At 47.1% G+C, this 26,451-nt stretch overlaps 1 protein-coding gene across 1 annotated transcript in view; it reads right to left on the bottom strand.

The window, feature by feature from the left end:
- Positions 1 to 26,451, bottom strand: part of MDGA2 (MAM domain containing glycosylphosphatidylinositol anchor 2) — a 334,490-nt gene that overhangs the window by 101,388 nt on the left and 206,651 nt on the right. Inside the window, exon 8 of the mRNA XM_050711142.1 lies at positions 15,731 to 16,024. Within this exon, the coding sequence (XP_050567099.1) occupies positions 15,731 to 16,024 (294 nt within the window). The remainder of the gene's footprint in view (positions 1 to 15,730; positions 16,025 to 26,451) is intronic.

The following is a 26,451-nucleotide window of genomic DNA, read 5'->3' as shown; positions in this document are numbered from 1 at the left end:
CCCTGTGGCCGAGGGGCAGGCAGCCTTTCTCTCTGGCAAGCCAAATGGCCCAGGGGAGCCAGCCTCAGAAAAGGGCCCCTCAGCCCCCCCAACCCTCCTCCTTGTCCACGTGAGGGCATCTTCCAGGCCACTCCCAACACAGCCGCCTTTGGCCACGCGTGGGCCACTCCATCAGAGAGGCTTGCTGAGGTCACAGTAGCCACCACTGCCCCGCCTTTGCTGCGGGCCCTATAAAACAGGCCCCCTGCAGCTGGCCCACCACTCACCCAGTGACTAGCTCCTCTGACAGCCAGCGTACGTGGCACGAGGGAGAATAGAAGCAGAAAGGCAAGAAGCAGCCCTCCTTGGTGCGTAAGGACAGCCATGCCGTCCAAAGAGGCACCAAGAAGGAAGGCAGCTGACAGGAAGGAGACGTGTGGTGGGCAGAGGGATAGTGCCAGCAGCACAAGGTACACCAATGCTCAAAAGACCTCTGGCACTTAGCCCACAGACACGCATAAGCGGTACAACTGGTACCGCAACGACACGGGGAACAGGCTGCCCCCTCAAACACCCAGCAACAGGGGGCCTCGGCCTTACCATAGGCGCAACGGTGGTGTGGGGCAAAGCCAGGAACATCAGGCAGACAGCCGTGGGGAGAAGAGGCGTGCCCATAGTCGGGAACACAGCGTGGGACCCAGGCATGGCCACAAAACAGGCGGCAGCATTGAACCCATGCGTGAAAATCAAGCCAAGAGTGGCACAGAGCCTAGGGATGGAACAGGACGACCCCCTGGTTCGGCACCTTGGCCTGAAAACATGCTGGACAGAAGGCATCCCTTTTGGGCAGTCCCAGGCAAGGACTGGCTTAGCCTCCTACCGAACACCGTGGAGCCTATGGAGCTGAATCCACCAGAAGATATGGAGGAGGCAATGGAAGTGGATCCACCTGTGCCAGAACAGACCTGGGACTGTTGCAGCATGTCTTCACTCTCTGCCATCCGAGAGCACCAACAGCATCGCAGGAGTGCCTGGCCAGCTCCCTACTTGTTGTCACACAGGCTCCATCCCAAGCATTAGCTTGGAGCCACCAAACACCATGGGCATCCCGCAGGCTTACCTGCAGGATGTACCGGCAATAAACAACTCTTGCCGATTCTCACGGGTTGTGTGAGTGCTTCTTTCCCATCCCCCAGCCCTTGTGCAAGAGGGGGCATCCCTTCTGCGCAGAGCCTCGAGGAATAGCACAAGAGAGGACCCAGCTTCCTTCGGGCTGCTGCGCTGGGGTGACAGGAGGAGTCCCCGAGGGCTACCATGCACCTCTAACATTTGTGAAAACAGGCTGAGGGGTGAAAATAGTAGTGTGTGAGCAATTATAGGTGGCTAATTTCTTATATTAGGAGTGAGTTTCTATATCTGAGTAATTGGTAATGACAAACATGGAGAAGGCTGGGTACTCAGCAACTTCTTTGCCTCCATCTGCACTGGTAGACGGGCTTCCCAAGTCTTTCATTTCCCTGAACCCACAGATGGAAGCTGGGGGATCAAAGTCCTACCCACTGCAAGTGAAGAGCAGGTTTGAGACCACCTGATGAATCTAAACAGGTACAGGTCTATGGGACCTGATGACATGTATCCCAGCATCCTGAGGGAACTGGCTGATGTAGTTGCCAAGCCTCTCTCTATCATAGTTGAAAAGTCCTGGCATTCGGGCAATGTCCCTGGTGAGTGGAAAAATGGAAACATCGTGCCCCTACTTTTTAACAATTAAAACAAAGAATAGAACAAAGAGCACTACTCTTCAACAATTAAAACAGGAGACATTTCTTCTCAGAAAGAGCAGTCAGGCATTGGAACGGGTTGCCCAGGGAAGTGGTCAAGTCACCGTCCCTGGGGGTGTTCAAGGAAAGTTTGGATGTGGTGTGTAGGGACATGGTTTAGTGGGTGACATTGGTGGTAGGGTGATGATTGGACCAGATGATCTTGAAGGTCTTTTCCAACCTTAATTTTTCTATGATTCTACGAAGATAAAGTGACTGAAGCATGGATCTGTGAGAGCTGCTCCTCCTGCTTGGGCTCTTCGCAGGGCGAAGCTGCTCTGACAGCAGCACCCCGTAGCTGTACCCGCACCCGGGATGCACTGCTGCGTTGGTGTGAAGGCCCTCACTGGAGATGGGTGCAAGTTTCTGAAGACTGAGGCTAAAAAGAAATGAGATGTGCAGGGCATCCACCCACTAAACAACAAAAGTGATGGGAACCAGGGGCTTGGCTGGGAAACCGTTAGCTCAAGCTGCTCAGGACAACAGTAATCTTGTTATAGCCACTCCCAGCTCACACCAGAGCACAACTCTCCACAGGGGAGTCAGTGCTTGAGATGAGTTTGGAAGGACTCCTGCAAAAAGGACAAAGCAATGAGCAGGGATTGGCACATGGATCTGAGCACCGCTGCTGACCCTGAACAGCCAGAGGTGCTGGTAGAGCATCTGAAAAATATGAGGGGTGGGTGAAGTATTGCAACCGTCTTTAGGGGGTGACTATCTTCAGTCCACATCCACATGCAGCCCTCCCGAGTGTGATACAGCAGCTGAGCTACTTTGGCCTCTGGTGCCTTCATGCTGGGTGCAGTGAGCATTTGGCTCAGTTTTTCCTTGCAGTAACACAGGAAAAAGACCCTGATGGTGGGGATGAAGGAACTTTGGACTAGATGGCATCACAGTGGCATGGACACCCTCCTCCTCCTCCTCCATGGAGCTTTTTGGGGCAGGTGAACACTCCTTGGCCAGGAGAGCTGTAGGTAAAGTCAGCATTGCCTGAGGCTGTGATTCTGAATCCCAGAATCAGAGAATTGTAGGGGTTGGAAGGGACCTCAAGAGATCATCGGGTCGAACCCCCCTGCCAAAGCAGGTTCCCCACGTAGGTGTCCAGACGGGCCTTGAATATCTCTGGAGAAGGAGACTCCACAACCTCCCTGGGCAGCCTGTCCCAGTGCTCTATCACACTCACCGTGAAGAAGTTCTTTTGCATGTTGGTGCAGAACTTCCTGTGCTCCATTTTTTGGCCATTGCCCCTTGTCCTGTCCCCAAAAACCACTGAAAAGTGGTTGGCCAAATCCCTCTGTCTCCCACACCTCAGGTATTTATACACATTGATAAGATCCCCTCTCAGTCTTCTATTCTCAGGGCTGAACAGACCCAGGTCTCTCAGCCTCTCTTCATAGGGAAGATGCTCCAGGCCCCGTATCATCTTTGTGGCCCTCCACTGGACTCTTTCCAGGAGATCCTTGTCTTCTTTGTACTGGGGAGCCCGGAACTGGACACAGTACTCCAGGTGAGGCCTGACCAGGGCAGAGTAGAGGGGGAGGATCACCTCCCTTGACCTGCTGGCCACGCTCCTTTTAATGCACGCCAGGATCCCATTGGCCTTCTTGGCCACCAGGGCACACTGCTGGCTCATGGTCAACCTGTCGTCCACCAGGACCCCCAGGTCCTTCTCCACAGAGCTCCTCTCCAGCAGGTCATCCCCCAGCCTGTACTGATACGTCCGGTTGTTCCTTCCCAGGTGCAGGACTCTTCACTTGCTCTTGTTAAACCTCATTTGGTTTCTCCCTGCCCATCTCTCCAGCCTGTCCAGGTCTCGCTGAATGGCAGCACAGCCTTCTGGCATGTCAGCCACTCCTCCCAGCTTTGTGTCATCAGCGTACTTCCTGAGGGTGGACACTATTCCCTCATCAAGGTCGTTGATGAAGATGTTGAACAGGACCGGACCCAGCACTGACCCCTGGGGAACACCACTAGTCACAGGTCTAAAATCTGTTTTTGTATCTTAAAGGTATACATCAGCACAGCAGAAAATGGCTTAAAATAAACTCATTCCAGGTTGATGATATTAAATTTAATAAGATGAAGTTGTTATTGTTGTTTAAAGACAGGATTTATTTTGCTTTCTTCTTTTTGATATAAATTTTCTGGTCCAAAGAAAAATGCAAGTATAATTGTGGATGCACTAAACAACGGATACACTAAAGAAATTCAGGGACAAAATTAGAATCAAATACATCCAAAATACACAAGGCCTCTGTGGATGTCTCAGTAGATTATAAAGTACTGTTGCCTTCTTTATCCTTCAATCCAATACAAACAGGAGACAGTTTGCTTTTCAAACAAAGCTGAAACAATATACAATTAATAAAACGCACACCAGTGTGGTCTCTTTCATGTTGAGCTTTGGTATTCAAAATGCAGCAAGATGATTTGAATAAAGAGCATTTGTGTGAATAAAATGAGTGGTTTTCTTCGAAAAGGTCTGTTACATGAGTAATTAGGAAAAGAAATTGGTTGGCTAACTGTTGTGTGGGCTGTAAGCTGTAATGCAACACATCTCTTGAGAATTTCCAGCCCATACAGTCAGACACTAAAGATTAAAATGACAAAATGCACATTTAACTGGTCTCACCCACAAGCTGAACTTCACCCTCAGGCAATTTATCCCTGTAAATGGCCTAACAAAACAGGAAGGGTAGGAGCAGGGAGGGAGATGGTGAGAATTTCCATGATCAGCACCTCCAGGAACTGAAAGGTCAAGTCCAGGTGTCTTGGCTATTTGACAGTCAGTGACTGAGAAGTCACAAAAACTGGGGCCTTTCAGGTTCCATGAAAGACTGGAATGAATTTCAGTCTCTATGTGATTAAAGACAAAAGGCTACGACAGCCTCAAATCAGGCTGAGGCAATGAATAGGACAGAGAGAACTTGCCAGTGAGTTGACCTTGACATCGCAGTCAACTACCTTTTATGAAAGGAAAAACAGCATCAGAGTGGATCGAGGCTATAACCTCTATCTGGAAAGTGAAAAGCCAGCCTAGGGCTGCACGCAGGACATACACAAAAGCACATGTGAAGTCAGTTCTGTGGTTACTCTGATTTTCCTGGTGGTACTCTGTAACATCAACATTTTCTTTGCAGTGAATTAGAAAGATCAACTATTTTGTTTGAGGTTTACAACTCAATCTAGTTGTCATACAAATAACATTTGGTACAGAAGAATCAAACTCCTTCATTGCCTTGGCGCATCAGGATTTTATAAAAGAGCTGACTCTCCTCAGATGTCAGAAGTAAGTCACCCCAGCAGGAAGAACTGAGTTCAGGAGAATGTAAAGACTACATGTACATTCATACTGGAAGGGCCTGAATAAGCTTGAGCCTGAAAGGACCGCTGAAACATCTAGAGAAAACTGGGGGAACCAGGAGGTACAAGAAAGCTATGCAATGACAAACCCACTCCCTACCTTGAAAACGGGGCTGGGAGGAGGAGCTGGGAAACTATGGCCCAGACAGCTCCATTTCAGTTCCCACAAACGCTGCAACAAACAATCCACTGATGTGTGAGCGCCTGGAAGGTAACACGGAGATGAGTAACTGTCACGAGGGATTTGTCAACAGCAAATCATGTCAAAGTAAGCTAATTACCTTCTTTGAGAGTGTAAGAGAGAGGTGGTGGGGGAGAAATTACTGATGTCCTGCATCTTGGCCTGAGCTAGGCATCTGGTGCTGTTTGCCATGGCATTGCCACACGAGCCAGAGAAGCGTGACCCCGTACAGGGGGGAAACAGGAGCACAGGGTGCTGTAAAGCTCATCAGGCAGCCAAGCTCTGAGCCCTCACCAACGGTTCATGACCAGATGCGAAGGCCACTTGCAGGAGCTGTCTGGCTCTGCCCAGTCTGGGTACTCGTGTCTGGCTCTGCCCAGTCTGGGTACTTGGACAAGGAAAAAGAGCGTGACAAAGCCAGCATGGAGAAGCAATGGGTGGGAAGGAGGTCTACAAAACAACACCTTGGCTTTGCAACAGACCGCAGCTGAACGGGAATCAGCAGTGCCACACTGCTGTGCCTGCCTCCCACGGAAGCCCAGGGCTGCACAGCAAAGCTGCGCCCAGCGGCAGGCAGAGAGGGGCTCGGCTGTGCCCAGGCTTCAGGACGGGAGGACTGCCATCGGGGAGAATGGACGAGGACAGACGCAGTCTATTAGTGGTTGCTAACACAGCAAAAGGAGAAATTGTGCCAATAATAAATATGAGTGATGAAATAAATCTGAATAAACAGCTATACCTTGAGGGAAACATTTGATTAAAACAGGGGAGTCTAAAAACAGCCTTCTTGATAAGAAACTGTATGAATGGACTGAGCAAATAGCTACAAAGGACCCTGGAAAAGTGACAAATATGTATTAATTGTGAATGGTTTGAGTAATTGAGTATCTTTTCATGGTCCTGGACTTCTCAGAAATAACAGTTGCTCTAAAAAAAAAAAAAAAAAAGTATGACATGCCTCCTCTTTGTTTACTCTAAAGAATTTTTATTTACCGACCCAATAATAAATGAAAGGTGTGAAATTTCTCTTTTATTATGTGGAAAGCTTCTGAATATCAGAAAGAGAGCATGAGAAATCCCGTTACTGGGAATTTTCAATCACAAACTTTCCCCAGAAAGCAACTTGTGCAGGTTACTAATGCTGCCGGCAGGCTGCACAGACGCCCAGCGCAGATGGCTGTGGTCCCCACATCAAGAAATTGAGGTCAGAGAGGTGTGTGCATTGCTGCTTGTGCAATTTACATCTCCCTGCACCAAGCAGAATGGGGCTCCCCAGGAAGGTGGTGGAGCTGGGGAGCCATGCAGGGAGCATGAGGGTAAAACCCACACCCTCCTAAGCCACTGACACAGATGTCCAACCTACATGTCCCTTCTCCTTTGAAGCCTTTAACTCACTGATGCTGCTGGCAAAACTCCTACTGTTCTCTCATTTAACTCCTAACATTTTATTTTTTATTTTTTGACGGGAGGAGAAGAGTAGAGGAAGATCTCACACACTACAGTCAACACAGATTTTTCCAAAGCCTGATGGGAATGACCCAAAGAAAGCTCTTTGAAAAAGCAGCACTGCCCCACAGCAACCAAGATCCCGTTGGCTTTCACAGCATCTCAGTGACTGCTGTAGCGAGTCCAGCATCCTCTGGACTAGCTCCATCACAAAAAAAACTGATTATGTACCAGCACAATTGAGGTCTAATTTCGTTCCTGCTGCTGAGTGAAAGGAATGTGCCTGCTGACACCATTTTTTTCTCCACAGGCAAAATGATTTGCAAAACTTCAACTTAGCAGCAGTGGACAAAACGTCTGAATAATAATAACAAAAAATCTGCCATAAGAGAATGCACAGAAAGTAACAACCAGTCCTTAAGTACGTAAATTGCCTTGGAAGACTTTACGTCATGAGAGTGTTAAAGCCAGAAACACTCAAAAGTTAGACCAGAGGAGTTATTTACCAAGCAAAAGAAATGATCATGTAACCAAATACTTGATTTAACACACCAGCATTCATAGCCAAAATTAGTTAGGTACATATATCAATCCAAAAACCCTAAACTTTAAATACTTCACTTTGCAATCATAGTTTTAATTAAAATGTGGATTTATTTAATTAAGGGAATAAGTCACCTAAATTATACAGAAAAAAAAAAAAGGAGTATATTTACTTTGCACCTTCTTCAGTTAAAAAGAGCCAATAGAAAAAAAAAGGAAAAAAAAAAGCGGAATGGGCAACCTAATTATGCTGCTTCACCTCTCTGTTGCTTGGTTGTTGATTTTGTTACGAATTTTATTTGGCGAATGCACATATTTGTGCTTGAACTTTGTGTAATGCTTTTCACAAACAGAACAAGAGCACTATTGGAGAGCATCCTAAATTACTAACAAAGCAGTAAAGAGGACCAAGGGAGGCAAATAGCTTAAGATGCTAAAGACAGGATAAAACCTAAGATTAGATTAAAGCAAAAAAAAAAAAAAAAAAACCTTAGAGCACTCTTCTCCACTTGCTGCTGGTCAGCAGCAAACATTTAGAGAAGAGAAAAGCAGGAGAAGGGCAGAGAGCAGCGCCCAACGCACAGCCTGCTTCCAGCCGCCTGCGGGCGGGCAGCCCCAAGGCTGGGGTTGTGCGTGCCTAGTAGCTTTCCTTCCATGAATTCATTTAATCAATTGTATAATCCATTAATACGTTTGGCCTAGAAAACAATGGGTGAGAAGGAGATTTGCCTGTAAACGTGGTGCCTGGCGTCAGGAGGTGTGTCCCCACTCTGGTCCCAGGGAAGGCCGTGGCCCTGCTGGGGGGCGCAGGGCAGCGCACGCCCTGGCACTGCCCTCTGAGCTCGGGAGCCCTCCCTGCCTTCTCTCCTCCTGTGGGTGCTATAGGCCCTTCATGGTGTTTGTTGACATTTGTGGCATTTTCTATCTGTGGCATTCCTTTGTCTGCTGCTCCCCTGCTGCACATGACCATTTCACTGAAGACCACAAATCCTAGCACAGAGACTCACAGATTTCCTTCAGTCCTTTTTCGTTGTATCTCACGGTGTATGTCTGCCCTTCCTATCTCTTAATTGTGGAGGTGGGCTCTCTCTGTCGTCATATCACAACAAAACTCCTTCAGAATCAGACCTGGCCCAATGCACGGCACAAAGACAGAAGAGAACCTCATTGCTCCTGCAAATACCGCACACAGGCACTAAAGCTCCCAATTCACTCCCCATGCAGCCATGCCCACTTGCTCTCAAAAGCCCATGAGAAAGCCCTCCTAAGAAACAGACATTCTGGGGAGGGAGCAGAAAGCCCATCATTTCTTCAGGGAGGTGCTGCGTGCCTGGCAGCTGTGCAAGCTGACATCGGAATGAAGGTGGGCACTGCCAGCTTCCCCCTCCTGTTATCTACAACAGGGTCTCTGCAAGGGGACCACCACCAGAACCAGCTGCTCCTCTGCTTGCCTTGTTGAGGCAAGGCAACCTTGCCTGGTTAGGCAGCACCCCCTGCCCTTACTGCTGCAGGATCAGGAAGGAAGCTCCAGTTTTGTGTGTCCTCACAGGAATCACAAAACCAATAACAGTCCTAACCCCAAAGTCCACGTTGGGAAGAAGCAAGGTGGAACATCACAGAAAGATGCCTGCCTCTCTCAGCGTACAACAGGGCAAAGACACGTACAGGAGTTCCCTGACTTTCCAAGGATGATTCCTGCTGGATGGTTCCTGCCCAGCTTGATGACATTTAAGAGCAGAGCACTCATGTGCTCTGGGGGGACAGCCTTCTTCTTCCATCAGCATTAAACACACCCAAACTCCACCACATTTCAGCCTACCGCTTATGCACACTGAAGGCTCTTAACGGAGCGCAGGTGCTGTTCTGCTTCATACTGTTCCTCCCTCTCCTGCCTTTCAGGGGGACATCCTACACTCCTGGGGTTAACTTAAAACAGCTGGGAGTACCAATACACCAGTGTCAGCATCAACCTACCATGGTTAAGAGAGAGCAAGTTTCCGTGAACAGACCTGAAAGAACTACTGTGCACTGATGGATTAAAAGGATTAAAGTCCTCCCAAGACTATCCGCCTGACTACTCAGATCCTTGATGCCATATCCATGAGATGTAGGGCATTCAAACACACCCCTTTCTGATTCTATGTATGTTAAATTTAGATATGCAATATTTACAACTAACCCTCTTCCTCCTCTCATTCTCATTTCTTAAAAACAAAGAAAAAACCACAACTTTTTGTTGTTGTGTCTCTCAGATGCTGCTATGAAATTCTTTGTGTATAAGACCATCTTCTACATGACCAATTGTTCAAAAGAATCAATGAGTAATTCATTTTTTTCCCAATAACATCCATGTTTATGCTCTAACTTCTGGGGTACTCACTGCTGCTCTGTCCTTTGGATTTTCTAAGAAGAAGAAGGAACATCTCAGGAGGTTCTATATATAGCTTTAATATTAAACAAGGAAAAATTCAAGTGATCTCATTTGCATTTACAATTTCCATGTTGCCAGTGTTTGCATATTCATTACCACTCCAGGTCATTGCCTTTGGCCTTGCTAAATGTCAAAAAGCTCCCAGTATTTCACTTTGCTGATCAAGCCATCCATTATTTCCACATACTTTTCCTGCCTTGCAACGTTCAGATAAATTACACACAAAGCTGTAATTGCTGAAGCGTTATGCTGAAATTGTTCCCTATCATCTTTCACTGAGAACTTTCTCGAAGAGTTATTGACAAATGTTTCATATAAAAAGAGTTTTCCATACGAGAGTTTTCTGGAAATGTTCTAGTCTAAGAACCAAGGACCTGGAAAGTGTACCGACTTACTGACTGGTTAAAGGTAAGGACAGTGTTAGCCATATCTGGTACCTTAAACATGTACCATGACAGGACAGATAATCTTTAGGCGCAGACAGGCAACATGCACCAAAAACTGCAAAACCACACACACACAAAACCAAAACACTAAAAATAGCACAGAAAGATGTAAGTAGCAAGGTCCAATTCTAGCCTCCTTCAGCTTGTCCCGTCTCCCATCAGAATCAAACCCAATCTATGGAGATAGCTACTAGCCAGTGACCTACAAAGGAAGTACTTCAGAAAGTAACAAACCAAACAGTCTAGGAATATATTGGATTATATAAACTTGCCCTGAATATTAATCAGCTTCTTCTACTCAAATGTACAATCACGAATTAAGGGAAAAAAAAGTATATATGTGATGTAAATAATATGAATGTAAAACATAAGATGTGGATTTCCTTTGTCATTTCAACATGCTTAAACACAGATGTCAGTGGTTATTCAAAAATAAAGACATTGTCCCTACTGAGTTGCTTCTCACCTACAGAAATTCCTTGACAACCCCCTTTTTAATACATTTTCAAAATTTTATAGGCCAATTTGAAAATCTAGAGGGTTTCCCTCTGGAAGCTTGGCTTGCAGTGCTGATTCTCACTCATGACACAGCATCCTTAACTCATTTACCTCTGCCCAACAATATGAATGAAGGACTTGAATGCAAGAATCTTCCTAAGTAGTGAGCTGCTGTCGTGGCCCTGGTAACACGGGGCACAGCTCTCCGGAGCTAAAGCTCGCTGTGCACTTCCCCAAAGCAGAGCAGTTTCCCCAGTCCCATCCCCTTCCTTCCCCGCCTCCTGCAGGGCTTTGCCTATCTGGCTTCCCAAGGACGCAAGGCATCCATGGACCCGTCTGCACGTCTCCTGGCTGGTGACTGTGACCATCAGCTGCCCTGTCTTTTAAAAAGCTTCCCATGGTTCCCTTCCTAAATCTCCATGTCTCTCCCTGAGTTTTAAGCTCATTATTTCTAGTTCTATTTGGGATGGAGAACATTTAATTCTTTTTTGTTTTCCATAAAAAATATTTTTCATTATTAATATAATATATATTTACATATACATATTTCATAAGGCACATATTTAGACAGTCACAGATATGGCAAATTTTGAGCTGCGGAATTGCCTGTCTAAAGCATAAAAACAATTTTTCCAATCCTCACCTGCAAATAACTTCGACAATCAAAAGAAAGAGGACCCAACTCTGAGCTGTCCCTGCTGATGTAAAACCAGAACAACTAATTTATGCCCCACTGATTCACTCCAGATTTGGAATGATGCACCTGAGATCATAATTCAGCCTCATATTTCTTGCTAATTAGCTCTGTTCCATTTCAAATATAATCCCTGAAGGACATTCCCCTTCAGTGTGATTTCATTAGTTGCTCAGAATTTATTACCGAGGAGGAATGACATACATAAACCAGAACCCAAACTGAAAGGGAAATTCAGAGCATCACAATGTGGTCGACTGCTCTGCCAACCAGGTTACCAGGAGATATATTTGATGTTTTAAGAGGCTTTACAAGTACTTGGAGACCAATGCATTTGGAAAACAGTTTATATTATAAACAATATTTTATATAGCACCGAAGTAAAACTACGGCATATAAAACGCAAGTCCAAGAAGCAGCAATGTCCACTGTGAAAAATGATTCTGTCCTTCGTGCTATCATCACTTGATAAGGTACACGATGTAAACATTTGATTATATTGTACCTGATGGCATTTTTATTTCCCAAGTGTTTTCTTCCAGCAATAAAAGCGGTGCATTTAAATTATTACTGGATTGCATCCCGTCTGCCGACAGCAGGCATTTATTTATTTATTTTATTTATCTAAATTTGCACACAAGGAAATGGTCAGTGCTGCAGGCAGGCGCAGGGCTCCGAGCCCCAGCGCTGCACCTAACTCCTGCTTTCTGCTTGTTCCTTCGTGCCCTTCTCAAACTGAGCTGGGAGCAGCCACACCGAGGAGCACGTGCCTAGAGCATCCCCTCGCCCGTCCCACTCAGGGCACGGAAGCCACCTCCCAGAGACCTTCCTGGGCTCATGGCCGAAAGGCTCCCACCTGGTGGGGCCGCCTGAGAGCGGACACAAGCTTCAACAGGAGCTAGAGCTCCGTCTGGAGCAGCTTTGGCCACCTCTGAGCACTTTGCTGCAGGCAGCGTCCTGCAGCACCAAACACCGCTGTGCTGTTCCCACTCCCTCGTGGGCAGTGGACCTTGCAATGACAACAAAAATCCACTCCCACCCCTCTGGGCTTAGCTCTTCTTGCTCCTGGTGCTGTATTCCATGTTCCTAATGAATCTCTCACGGAAAAGCTAGCAGGACTCACGAAATCTAACAAACAATGAAGATCAAATTCAGCAAACCCTGGGGAAAGCCTGGGGAGAGTGACAACATACCTGAGAGAAAACAGTACAGGACAATAACAGCAATAACCAAAGGATCCAGGAGTTATTGATCAAATCAAGGACGGCATGTCTTTCATTACTACTGCATCCTCAGAATCTCAACTCTGCAACCTCTAGGGTAGGAAAATGTTATCTCTATTTTACAGACGGGGAACTTGGACAAGAAAAAACATCCCAGACACCTTCCTTAGGACAGGCTCTGCTGCCTTCTGCGGGTGTTTCACTCTCCAAAGCCATGCAGGGGGCACAGGTGCCTAACAACCGGATCATTATGATTTTCAATTAAATTCCTCTTGTGAACCTTCTCAATTAGTCCTCAAAATGAGCACCTTTTCTGAATTTTACTGTTGAACAATCGCTTCAGGATGTGACAAAGATTTTGAAGCGGACTGCACAGCACACCGACAACATCTTGTCCAGCAGACGGGGGCTAAAAGAGCTGTGTTGTCCTTTACCTCTTGTTTTCAACGATGAGTTTGCTTTTCCCTATTAGAATTTTTATAATTTGATGGCCAACAGGAAACATCATATGTTTTAACCATGACTTGAGGTCAAACTATGACACGGCAGAGAAAAAAGCCATTTCTCATAGAAAAATCACAGTCTGGGATGCCAACGTCATGTTGCCCCAGCATGGTATTAAAGGGAAGACGGGGGAAGAGAGAGGAACAAAACAGGAGAGAAGAGAGAAAAAGCAAAACTCTGCCTATTAAAATTGGTAGGATGAACTAAGAGTGGGTCAAATTTAAAAATATCTTTATCTTTGCATTTATCCTTAGCAATCTTTCTGAAGTTTGAACCAACCGGGAGCAGTATTTCTACTGAGAGGTTAGCCCTGTGGAGCTGAACAGTGATATACCACTCTGGTTAGAAAGAAAGCCCTTTTCCCACAACAGAAACTCTCCTTACACCAGAGAGGATGGGACAGTATGCAGCTACAAAGGTCCACAAACATATCTGCTCACACACCCACGTACCATACACAAATTGAAATCAATGAGTTGAATATAAAGTAAATATCTTTCCTTGTTTCTAACTAATAGAAGCATATAAAAATACTATAAAATTACTGAAAATAGTGATTTTTATGACAATTGAATAAATACTATGTTAGTTATGGAAATGATGCTGAAGTCAATGTGAACACACGTACTTTCTTCCCACAAGAAATATAATCAAAGCATTGCACAACATCTCCTTTGTCCGTTTGCCTCCAAATTGTCACTCACTGGGATCTGAATAAAGTGTGTAGGAACCCGAACAAGGACAGACTAAAGAAAACTCTCATGTAAATACCTGTTATGCTTCCATTTATTATAACCATTTTCAATTTGTCTCTCATTTCTTTCAGAATACTGGAACTGTTGCTTCTAATCAAGCGCTCAGAATAAATAAAGCCAGAGCTCCTTCCTCCAGTAAAATGCAGTAAAATAACAGCAACCCAAGCACCGCATCCACCAGCTAACAGATGCTGTTGGAAGTCAGCAACAGTCGTCCCCTGGGTCCACCAAGACCTGGCTCAGGGCCTGAAGAGGAGGAGGTGGTGGGAGGTCTGCATCCCGGGAAACAGTCCTCAGGACCCAAACCCAGCCATCCCTTCCTGTAACATGAAATGCACGATTACCTCCTTGCTGAAGAAAATAATAGCATCTGCTTAAAAGCTTTGAAATGGAGCAGGATAAATGATGCAGAGCTTGCTGGATAAACAGGAGAGTTTCTATGACTTTCAAAGACTTGAAATAAAGCCTTCCAGGGCAAACCACGGGACACATCCCATCTGTTGTACACAGCCATGTCAAGAGTGCTTCTGAATGCTTCTGTTCAGTATCCTCCATTGAACTGAGCTTCTGAGGATTTCGGATAAAATAATAATAATAATAAAAAAAGCAAAGCTGAAAATTACTGAGCTTCTCTTGATTCATAATGCTCCTAAAGACAGCGAGGAGAAAGCCCTGTTCTCTCATAGGAGTGGCAAAGGAAGGCAGTGGGGGATGGGGCAGCTGACTTGTCCCCGCCGCTGCTCATAGCTTTGCTGTCTGTAGCTGCTGGAGCAGATTTACCTCCAGAGCTTTCCCACCGGAGCCCTCACTTTATCACGAGTGCCCTCCACATGTGTATCGGTACATGAACCGAATTACTCGAAGGAGCTTTCAGCACCCAGGCACCCAGCATCACGACCAGCCTGAACCAGGATGTTGCAGCCATGCCGGACTCCGCACAGACAAACAGAAGAGATGATGTGCTCCAACAAAAAGATAAATTAAACGTGCACCAGTAAGCAGCTCCGATGAAAGCACGGCAGATACCACAACACGTGATCAAGTGCATTAATATTTTGTTATACAACAGACCTTGGAAAAAACAAATCAGTTGATTATTAGCAATAACTACATATATTGCAGTACCTCAGCACTGGAGGCCCCAAATGAGGTCAGTTGTGCTGAGCACAGAGCGCTGTTAAAGTAAATCTGCCATAACGTTTGGGCATCTGAAACTGGAACAAGTACAGGCTGCACAAGCATGTAAGTACTGAAAATTCCACAGACAAATGCAAGTAAACATCTTTTACACGGCAACAAACAACAGCTCATTGCTCCCCATAAGCCATATCAACCCAGGCTTTTCATTTTCCAATAATAAACACTGAGCATTTCCAAATTAATTGATTTCCTCTTAAGTTTTCCCTCCCATTCCTGATGCTGACAGTTCACATTTAGAGTCAGAAGCAGCTCTGCAGACCTGCATGCAGATCAGCTAAGATGGAACAGCTCTTGCTCTTTTTTCCCCCTTGTTTTACACTCCCAACAAACGAGGTCAGTATCAGATCCACATTTCTAGAAGTATGTCCTCCTACCTCGTGTGCTTGTTCCTGTGTCAAGAAATATAGAGCTAGGCATTGGGAAAATAATCATGGCCCTGCAGTTTTTTAGTATAAATGGGACTTCTATGTCATTTTTACTTCTGTATTTACATTAAAACCATGAATTCAGGGAGCTGCAGAGCCAAACAACACAGCACCAAAAATGTAACAACCATAAGACTTTCGCTGCTGTTTACTTAGGGGACAAATAAATCAACTTCTTTTTCTCAGCAAAGCCACACAAAAAGAAAATAAGTGTCTACTCACACTGCACGATGAGCTGTACTAAGGCTTCCCTGGGTTTCACGTTAAACCCATTGTACTGACTGGTCTGGCACCTGTAGGTTCCTGTCATCTCCCTGGACACGTTCACGATCCTCAGGATGCCATCGTAGCTCTCCGTCTGCATCGCCCCGTCCGGCATCATGACCTCTTTGTCGGCTCGGGACCACAGGATGATGGGCTTGGGCTTTCCTGTCACCTGGCACTGCAGCTCGATCGTGTCCCCTTCCCGAGTGACCAGGGGGGACTTTTCTTGAGGAACGGTCAAATTGGGTGGGACTTCAAAGGAGAAAAAGAGACAGTTCAGACAATTAGTGTTACGGAAACATCAGATGGCTTTCTCGCTTACACAGTTGTAATCATACACCAAGAAATCATTTATACACATAGAGCAATGCACATTGATTGCACATATCAGGAGCCACTATAATCCTACTATATTTATGAGGCAAGGTGCTCAGCTGCCTGAAGTAGTTAAAGTAAGATTTAACTGCCCCAGCTCTGAAACTCGCTCACCACCACGTGTGTGCCCCCCGTGCCAAAATGCCCTAACAGTGCTCAGCAGACTGGCCCTTTATCACCAGTAGTTACGGCTTTCCTTTTTATGGGTATTTGCAACTGAAACCACTTCTTTCTAACAGCCTGGCTGCTGATTTTACCCAACTCATAACAGCAGAGGAAGAGCTGTGCCAATTCAGAAACCAGCTCAGAATTCACAGCCCGAAAGCAAAAGGCAGTTGGCATGTTTCTGTCACAGGAAGCTCGTTAAAGCGGTGTTTTTCCTAAGAGACCTGCCTTAACAAACCCAGAAGGAAGATGTGAAGAACTGCATCCCACAGGAGTTAGGTAACTCTGTGAGCACAACATGTGGTGCCACCGTGCCGAAGGCCCCATCCTTCCACCCTCGGCAGCCTCTCAAGAGCAAGGCTTCGTAATTGCCACCAGTGACTGATTTATCACTCCCGGCCCTGAACGACCAACCCTTGGCACCCAGGAGAAGGCCTTGCTCATCACAGGACAGACACTGCTGTGCAGGGAGCTCAACCAGAACAGAAATCGCTTGTCACCCCTTGCAAAGCCATCAGTGTTTGCACGCCGGGCATCCCAATGAGTTCCCACAGTTGGTCCCATCAGAGGCGGCTCCTCTGCCTCTGGGTTTTAGGTGATTGCGTTTAATAATTACAGAGTGCTGCAAGCTCCACAGGCCTGATGAGAACAGTTTTGCCATGTTCAATTATCGTTACCATCTCATCATACCTATATTGGTTTTATATCCAATTTCCTCCTCTCTTTTAGCACAACGCAAATCAAAGTGCCGGCGCCGAAGCTGTTCGTGCCCTCCAGATCACACGTGCTGCCTTTGGCTCTGTGGATGCTTGGATGGCAGGGTGAAGATATGAAAAAGCCTGATTTGAATGCTGCCTTCTCTCCATTTCCCTTTGTGCCTTCTGAAAGCTGGCTACTCTTACAGGTCTTCTGTCCTGAGTCACTTGGAGAGCCATGTGTTTTATAACCAGTCCCTCCTAGGAGCATCACCTCCCACACCATCCTGCCCTCGAGCACCCTGTCTGAACGCCAGGGCTGACAAAATGCCGCCTGCACCAGGACTCCCATCTGCAGGCAGAACAACCAACGGCGATTTTCAGGCCTACAGAGACAGAAATAAAAGACTTGTACCAGTGAGAAACAGCTCTACTGGAGAAACACATCTGACAAAGCCACTGACAATCAGAGTTTATATCAGAGACTTTTGTAGGCTTTAAAATGTTGTTTTCAGCTGCTTTGAAGGTTTTAAGAACTCTACCTGAATCTGATGGGACATGCATTAGTGGAAATAACTGTTTTCCACAGGAGAGTAAAGGAAAAATTATCTTATATATATATATTAAAAAAAAAAGAAAGAAAGAAAGAATAAAAGAACTGCTTAATAAAATATTCCCAAGATCCATTATTTGATTATTATGATACCAAGGAGCCCTGGATCACTTGGAGAGCGATCACCTTGCAGATGCCGCTGGCGAGGAGGAGCTGCAGGACACAAGATGGCCAACCGCAGCGAAGGAGGTCCAAAGCCATGAAAGCAGTCTTTGCAGAGGCCTCAGAAAAAAATACAGAGGGAAGAGGATGATGAAGGCAGCGAGGGACAGGACAGAAACAATGGGTCCTGGAGCTTTTGGAATCATTCTTGGTGGCAGTAACTTTGACCTTCCTGCAGACCCTCACATGCCAGCTGCCTCGGGAAGAGGAGGCGCAGCACGATGTGCCCAGCTATACAGCTCCCACGCTGGACTCCACGTGGTGCAGACACAGCCTGTGCCCTGCTGGGGACGGCACTTCTCAGGGTTTAGTGAGAGGCAGAAGTCTGGGAGCTGTCAGCACGCACGGTACTGGGCATCGACGTGGCGACGTGAATATACATCCGTGGGGCTCTCACCTGCTTCTGCGCAAGGCCCCTGGCCACGGGCCCTGCAGAAGGGCTAGAGCTGCTTGGCTGTGCCAGCTTGGGCCCACCCCGCGATGAGCACAGCCAGCTCTCGGATAGACGCTGTGGTTCTCCGAGCTGTTCTGACCGTGCTTCCCCACCAGCCTGCCCTTCCCTCACCTTTATTTCTACATCCTATGCTTCTGCGCTGAGGTACACGGTGTTTGTGCTGGGCCTGCATCGGCTGGGTGCTTGTGGGGGGGTGCCTCCGCCTTCCCTCCTGAAAGCGAGCACACCAAATAGATGCCGAAAGGCCACTTTCTAAAGCAATTGATGCACAGGCTACTCTGGGAAAAAGTCACTGTTCTGTGAAGGAAAGTACAGTTTAAAGAGGTCTGAAAGCACACTGTGAACTGCCTCCCTGCAGGGCGCAAGGAGCCACCTTCTGAACTTTTTTCCCAGCTCGCCTGGCTTGTGGCTTCTCAATTCTGCTCAAATACCCACTGTCCTGTCCAGGCCACCCCTAAAACGTTTACTTTGCTCCCAGGGATTGGATCTTTGAGCAAAGCTCATCCCAGTTGTATGGATGCTGCAGGCACCCTCCTTGGCTCTCCTCTTGCTCCCTGCCCCTCCAGGCCATCTAGGCCCGTTTCTGGATGTGTTACACTGGCAGCTTGTTCCAGACTGCCACGAGAACAACGGGTCAGCAACACAAAATCATAGTCTGTCTTAGCCTCAAATCGCATACCCGGGCAAGGGCTGTAACTTCTCATCTCAGGTGCCGGGCCAGGAGCAAGGCTTGGCACAGCGAGCACCCCTGTGCTAACACTGCCTCTGACAGCAACACACACCAGAAGATAAAAAAGAGAAAGGAGGCAGCAAAGCCAGCTTCATCTGTGGAAGCTGATCAAATCCCAGAAACAGGAATGGGATACAAATAGGTTGAGGAGCTGTTTCCCAAATACCTACAATGTTCTGGTTTAAAAAACTCATTCACTAAGCTTGTCACAGTGACCTGGGGCATGAAAATAGCCAGGTTGAGGGCGTCCATGAGGTGGACCTAGAGAGGAAGGAGGGCAGAGGTGTGTCAGTGCAACTGGGGGCTACTAAAGACTTGCCTCCCTTGCAGCTGCACTGCACGGGTGTAGAAAGGCAACAGCCTTGAGCTCTGGCTGCAGAACCCTGCCAAATGCAGGACACAGACTGACAAGCAGAGGCAGGTGAAATTCAGAAGTTTGGACGCTCAAACTATGACTCATGTAAAGAAGACACCAGGAAGAGACGGTTTCACATGGTCACACATAGCTTCTGGCTTCTGAGAGGGAGGAGAGTGAATGGCAGGACATGGGTCTTTGGGGCGGGGGGAACACGATGCATGCAAAAAAGATCCTGTGCAACAGTGAGCAAGTCATTCACCCTCTCCAACTCAGTTTCCTTTCTGGAGAGCAAAAGACTACTGCAAAAACTGCACGCTGCCAAGGTAAACACCACAGACTATGAGGTTTGCAGGCAGGCTGTATCAGTACCCAACACGGAAAGATACCTCAGAATAACCTGACTCCTCCTGGGGCATTTGCAACACAACCAGCATCCGTCATGTTATAAGCCAGCCAACAGATTATTATGGTTTACTGTATTTGTTAACATTCTTGTTACTGGAAGCAAAGAAGGAGCGAGGCGAAGCAAGGCCACCTATTAAAACAAATCATCGCAGGGGCAGTGCCGTAAATCAGAAGCCCGGCTGCAGCTTTCACATACGACACTTGACTGGCAGTGCCCAGGACAGCGAGCTCCCACGGGGGTGCTCCCCTGCCACACGGCACCGCTGTGGCCCCAGGTCCCCCCTGCTGGTGCTGATCCCCTGCTGCCTCACCTCGTTAGGAGGAAGCACGGCATCAAACCTCCACGCAGGATTTGGTAGGCTTTCTCTTTTTATACCCACCTATTTATTTTCACAAACTTGCAGGTACTTAATTATGTCTGAGGTCTTTATTCCGCCATCAAATTTGGCTTAAATTATCTACAGGGTCAAAAAATAATGGGGGGTGCCGGGCTGAGCACCTGCCGCCTGAGGGGCGCTGGCAGCCCGACCACACACAACTGCTTCCCACAAGCAATAAAGCCTAAAAATAAAAAAGTCATAAAAGAAACCACATCAACGCAATGCCCACAGAGAAAGAAGGAAGGAATAAAAATAAAAAAGATGGTGAGAGGTAGAGACCAGAGGAGAAAATAATCACGTCCTGCGTTGCTTCCCTGCCCACGACCCAGGAGCGGGGAGGTGCCAGGAGCTGCAGGAGTGAGGGGTGCCAAAAAGTGCAGGAGATGGGTGTGCAAGCGAGGGTGCAGGAGCCAGCAGAGGTGCCACCAAGGGGCTGGGGGCTGCCAGCGGTGCCCAGCTGCCTCTGGCTGTGGCAAACCCCGCTCCCAGCAGGTGCTGCTGTGGCACAAGCAGCAGCCGGGAGGGACTCAGCCCTCGGCTGAGGCATCAGCACGTCTCCTGCAGCACCAGCCAGAGCCTGCTGCAAATAAAGGTCAATTCTGTTCCTGCCTGCGCGGAATAATAAATTGGCTATACCCGATATCTGAAACAACAAACATCACCTTATTCATGCAGCAAGTGGCTTAAATAAGTTAATGCTCTTAGAGCTTAAACCTGTTTCCTAAAGCAGAGGGTTATCGCTTGAGAAACAAAAGCGCTGGTTACTCTGAAGTACCACCGAGTTTAAAACACGTACTGGTATCCTTTGGAACCGGCAGAGGCACACACATCAGAGCTACTGCTGATCTATGTCACCTCCTGGCCTTTAAATAAAATGGTCTCAGACAACCTTTGCCTCCGAAAGTCACTGACTCATCAAAGGTCAGATGGCAGAAGTATCTCTGTATTCTTGTCCTGTGTTTTTGTTTTTTTTTTCTCCTTTTTTTTTTTTAATTTTAACTGCTCCCCAGGCAGATTTGGCTGCCTGTAATGAGGGATCAGAAAGCAGGCTAAACCCTGCAGTCTGACCTGTGGTGGTACTAATGCAGTTTTGTAGGATCCTTGATCCAGCAGTCACCGTCTACGGGAGCCCAGGGACAGGACCAAAATAGCTTGTTCAAAGAAAAAGCCAAAATGTATACACTTAATATATTTACTCACTGTGTATTCCAGGTAGATAAAATCTAGGTGTAGTCTAATCTCGATCTCTGACATCCTGATGAGCCCCGTTACTGTCCCTATTTTAAACTTTCAGATAGCTTAATTAGCTGCCCTGTGACTGCAGCAACAAAGAAGGGAAGGAAAAAGCCAGAACTTGCTTACAAGAAACCATGTGAAGGTGCAGAAGACAATATGAGAAGGTCAAGAGGGCCTTGGAGAGATGACCCAAGGCAGACTTGGGGAAGGACGGACTGTCACTGAGCACTTCACTGGGGTTACAGTGGGCACGGGTGATGCAGGGGTTACCCTCATTTTTGTCTTTCCTTGGGAGCCTCAGGAAGGAGAAGGGAAACCCCGAAGTGATGATTGCCAACCTAGGCAGTGACGGGGATGTGGTGGCTGCTTGTGCTTGCAGGAGTTGTGGGCTAGAGTGATCGGGCTGCTTAAAATGGACTAATAACTAGTAATTACAGGATAAAGCAAAGCAAAGGAGGGTTTGAGCTGCATATCAAGAAATAATCCATACTGGGGATTACTCGGAGATAATTTCTCAAAATAAGTGTCGGAAGTCACATTGTTCAAGTAATTTAAAACCTGCCTGGATAACCAATATTGAAGAATCTACACTGGCTAGAAGATAAAGGTGAAATTATTTGCATATCCTCCTCTAATATTTATGAATTTGAAGGTCTGAATCTCTAATATTAATCATCCTCTGCAAGACGCATGCATTGCAGTCCCTGCCCGTGATTCACACTCCTTGTGTGATGGAGGGGTTTTGCAGGCGGGTACGAAGGACAGCCTGAGCTTTGCTATAGGACACCAAGCTGTACACAAGCTGTATTTGAGCAGGATCATTTAGCCTTTGCAGAGCAGCAAGTGACAACTATTCAGATTCTCAGGACATCTCTGTGGACAGAGAATAAAAGTGCTCAGCCTGCCCCGACACATATTTCTTTTAAAAGAAGGAAGCACGTGCTGAGAGGCTCTCCAGCGGTGAGCAAAGTGGAAGAGGACCTACCAGTTACTCATGTGGAAGGCAAACTGCAAGGAAATTGTGCCTTGATTTCACAGTTGCTTTCTCTTCTCGTTGTTTCGGTTGCCTGTGTGCTGTCCTGTACCCATGCAAGGGAGAAGAGAAAGTACCACAGCCCACACCTTCTTGGGCACAAGCTGCTTCCAATTGCAAGCGAAGACATGAGCAGCCACCACGGATTTCATGGTGGCACTTGCACAAAAGATCTATTTAGACAGTAAAATAATTCCAGAATCAATACTCAGCTCAGCACATCTCTAACACCTTAAAGCACCACCTCAGTCTGCAGTCAGATTCTGAAGAGGCTCTCTTTAAGCCTAGAGCATACCCAGCCAGCAGCAAATTAGCCAAAATTAGCTCTCAGTGATCTCGTGGGAGTCGTGCTGAGGAGCTCCGTGAGCCACACGCAAGGCGAGGCGGTGAGCTGACCTCCGGAGAAGAGCGAGGAGACTCTGCCACATGCGGCCGCCAAGGAGGACGCCTACTTCCAGAAACCGAGCTGGAGCGAGTCCACGGTGGATGAGCACATCCCACAGAAATCGGGTGTCCCAGGGGAGCCAGGAGCTGGCACCGCGAGGCTCGGAAACGCCGGCAGCACGGCAGGCAGCCCGTGGGAGCACGCAGCCAAGGAGCTCAGCTGGCCGTGCTGCAAGCTGTGCTATGGGAAGGGACTGCGGCTCCCAGGGATGAAATTAAAGAGAAAAATCTCTGCACATTAAGTACTAAAATAGAACGATGAAAGAAAAGCTTTTTAACAAAATCCGGCGTTTATCTGTCCCTTCTGTTCACCTACTCCCTTCAAAGATAAACTCCGAAGATAATGGCCCACAAAACCAATCAATTTGCTGCAATAATGCCAGGTCTGCCTATTTGCTGGTAGTACCCCTGAAATATCTCAGGGCTGCCCGTAAACGATCACTCTGGACAGTGCTTAAGGTTTACAAATATCTTAATTGGACCACTAATTATCTCACAGAAAGCATTTTTCATTATGCAAAGAGGCTGCACTTTGATTTTAATAAACATTTAGCACTGAAATGAAGGTCTTTTATGTATCATCAGAGGAGGAGCAAGATGACCAGAGGACACACACTTCACTAAGGCCACATGTTCTAATACATCAGCCTGGACACTTAATTAATCATTATTTAACAGCCGATTAGTTTACCAGGGAAGCCCCAATCACCGCACTGCAGGGCAGATGCGTGGCCTCATATACAGCGGTTCTTCAGGAATTACTCTGCCTATCTGGAAGCACTTATGCAAAACAAAATCGGTCTCTTGGCATGACTACCCGGGGTGGTACACACTCTGCACATCTTCACATTCACCCAGAGACGAAGAATTGGGATGACAGATTTACCACGTCGAATATCTAATTGTACCCACGCTGGGTAGGATTGAAACAGCAGAAAGAATTCTCTTAGGAAGAGAAAGGTCACCGCTACCTGCTGCCTAAAAGCATCAGCCATTTCCTCCATCCAGCCCTTCTAACAGCAACGCTGAGCAGCGTAGCCTTGAATAAAGTAAAATAACCCCCCTGAAAGAACAACTCACTTCACTGCACAATGCTGCCTCCAGGGGGATGATGAGAAGAGAATAAGCCAGAAGTGACAGATGTTACATCTCCTACTGTACTGGTACTGAATTTAGGGGGATGAAGACAGAGTAAGAGCCCACACTGAACACAGCACACCATACGTGACCTAAAGCCTTATTTTTCTTTCTTTTAATATGATATTAAAGGCAGAGAAAAAGATCACATACAACGACTAACAGGCTCTTCTGACCCACCTCTCTTTTTTGGTTATCTTGAGACCGTTTTATGTGTTTTATTTTTGTTTTTGTTGCTGTATTAACAGCCCTTAGATTCCCATGACATGCACACACAGAAGAGCCATTCTTTCTCTCAGTAACATTTGCCCTGGGTTGGTGTTATGGATGACAGGGCTTTTACAGGGAAAGATACAACATTTGAGCCTTCATTTCCACTAGTCAGTGACCTACTTTACAGAGATGTAGTCGGGAGACTGCTAGGGGATTACTTCAGGTCCATTTATATGAGGCACTCATATGCCTTTCCTGCTGAAAGTACAAACTATCAGAGGGGAAAACCTTCCTGCTAAAAGAAGGGTATCACCAAGCACGCCAAGAGGATAAGAGGTCCCTTGGACAGCCAAACATCCCTTTCCAACCTGCTGGAGGCAGAGGGGACCCAGCTGCCTCCTTCCTTGCTCAGGAGGTGACGCAGCCTCCCCTGCCCGACTCTGTGGCTCCAGGAGGAACTCGTGGATGTCAGGAAGAGACAGTTCTTCGCGAGACTAGAAAGCAGACACACAGCACAGTACTCAGTACGTCCATGCAAGTTCTGGCATTTGGAAAATGTGTTTGTGCTTAGGCCTTATGTTCATAATTACCACAGCAGTAATGATTCCTGATGAATCAGCAATGACCTTCAAACGCACACTGAAACTATTTCAGCTTCCACTTAATCAGGTAATGAAGTCACACGGATAGGCAGAATATCTTTTAAGATGCTAAACAAGGCAAATTCCAAATGCTATTTCCCCCCCCCCCGCCCCTTTTCTGATTTTCTTGAGTGTTACAGGACAGTGAGTGTAAGAGCTGACATAATTCATCACTGCCTACGGAAATTTTGAAGGGCTTACAGGTACCGTCATCTAATGGATGTTTCCAATAAATCCCATCAATTTCCCCAAAGAATCCCCAGCAAGTACAGATAATACGGCGGTTACTTTCTGCCAGATGGGAAATGCATGACCGCACAAACATCGCTGTCCACTTCACCCTAGCAAGCAGGCAGCAGACTTTGCATGCAGTCGCTATCCATCATGCAAACTCGGCACTTACCCTACAACAATCCTCTCTTTGCTACTCAGTTCTTTACCTGATAGCAAGATATGCATTAATAAGCCTGAAAAAAAATGGTCCTTCCAGCCAAGAGATGGGCTGTTCCCCTGTCCGTGAGCCTGCTGGTTAGCGTTTCTGTCCCTAGTTTTCATGGGATAACTGAGGTGGGACGGAAGCTCGGGAGGTGTCTAGTCCACAAACCAGCAAAAAGCATGTCCAGGTGCAAGGTCAGGTCTTGCTTTGTCAGGTCTCCAAAGCCTTCCAGGATGGAGATCCCACAACCTCTCTGTTGTCTCATGCTTCGCTGTCCTCAAAGGGAAAAAGGTTCTCCTTAGATCCAGTCTGAACCTCCCATTCCAGCTCCTGCCCCGTTGTCTCCCACCTTCCCACCCCACTGCTGCAAAGAGCCCAGCTCCGTTCCCTCAACACCTCCCTTACCAGCAGGGGACGGCTGCCGTCAGGTACCCCAGGGCTGGCTCTTCTCCAGGTTGGGCAAGTCCTGGTCCCCCAGTCGTTCCCCAAAGGCTGAGGGCTCTAGCCATGACCATCTGCACAGCCTCGGCTGGACCCATTCCAGTTTACTGAAGTCCTTCCATTACTGGGGGCCCCAAACTGGACCCGGTATCCACTGGCCCCCATGGCTGGCAGGGAGCAGTGCTGCTCACATCCCCCTCAGTGCCTACTGGGACCCCCGGAGCTGCTCCTCTGCCAGGCAGCCCCAGCCTGGAGCACTGCAACGGGCACAGCCCTCCCCAGATCTCACCCGACTCCCTGCTCTGCTCCAGCACAGCTGCTAGGAAGTCAATTAAAAGTCCACCAAACTTGGCAAGAACATTTCAGGAGTCATCGAGCAGTAAGAAAAAATAATTCTGATTTATACTTATAAATTTTTGCAAAAAGAAGCAAAATATTCAAGGATCTCTGAAAAATAAGCCACATCCAAAATAAATAATTAAATAACAAAATAACGACTAGCTAAACTAAATGAAATGAGTGTTTTTTTTCCTCCTGTCTCTCGAGGTTTAAATATGTTTGCATTATGTTTCAGGGTGGGAAACACAGCAGAGGTGTGAGCTGTGTAAACTCTGACTGCTTGCTCACTTACATGCACACGAAATTGGACTCTGCATCCATGACCACAACTCTTTGCATGTCTCAGGACATGCTCCCTGACCTTCCCAGGGACTGAGGTGAGGATGACCAGCCTGTGCTTCCCTGGGTCTCCGTCTTGCCTT

This window comes from Cygnus atratus, chromosome 5 (genome assembly GCF_013377495.2).
Source record: "Cygnus atratus isolate AKBS03 ecotype Queensland, Australia chromosome 5, CAtr_DNAZoo_HiC_assembly, whole genome shotgun sequence".
Classification (NCBI taxonomy): Eukaryota; Metazoa; Chordata; class Aves; order Anseriformes; family Anatidae; genus Cygnus; species Cygnus atratus.
This window is presented reverse-complemented; position numbering and strand designations above follow the sequence as displayed.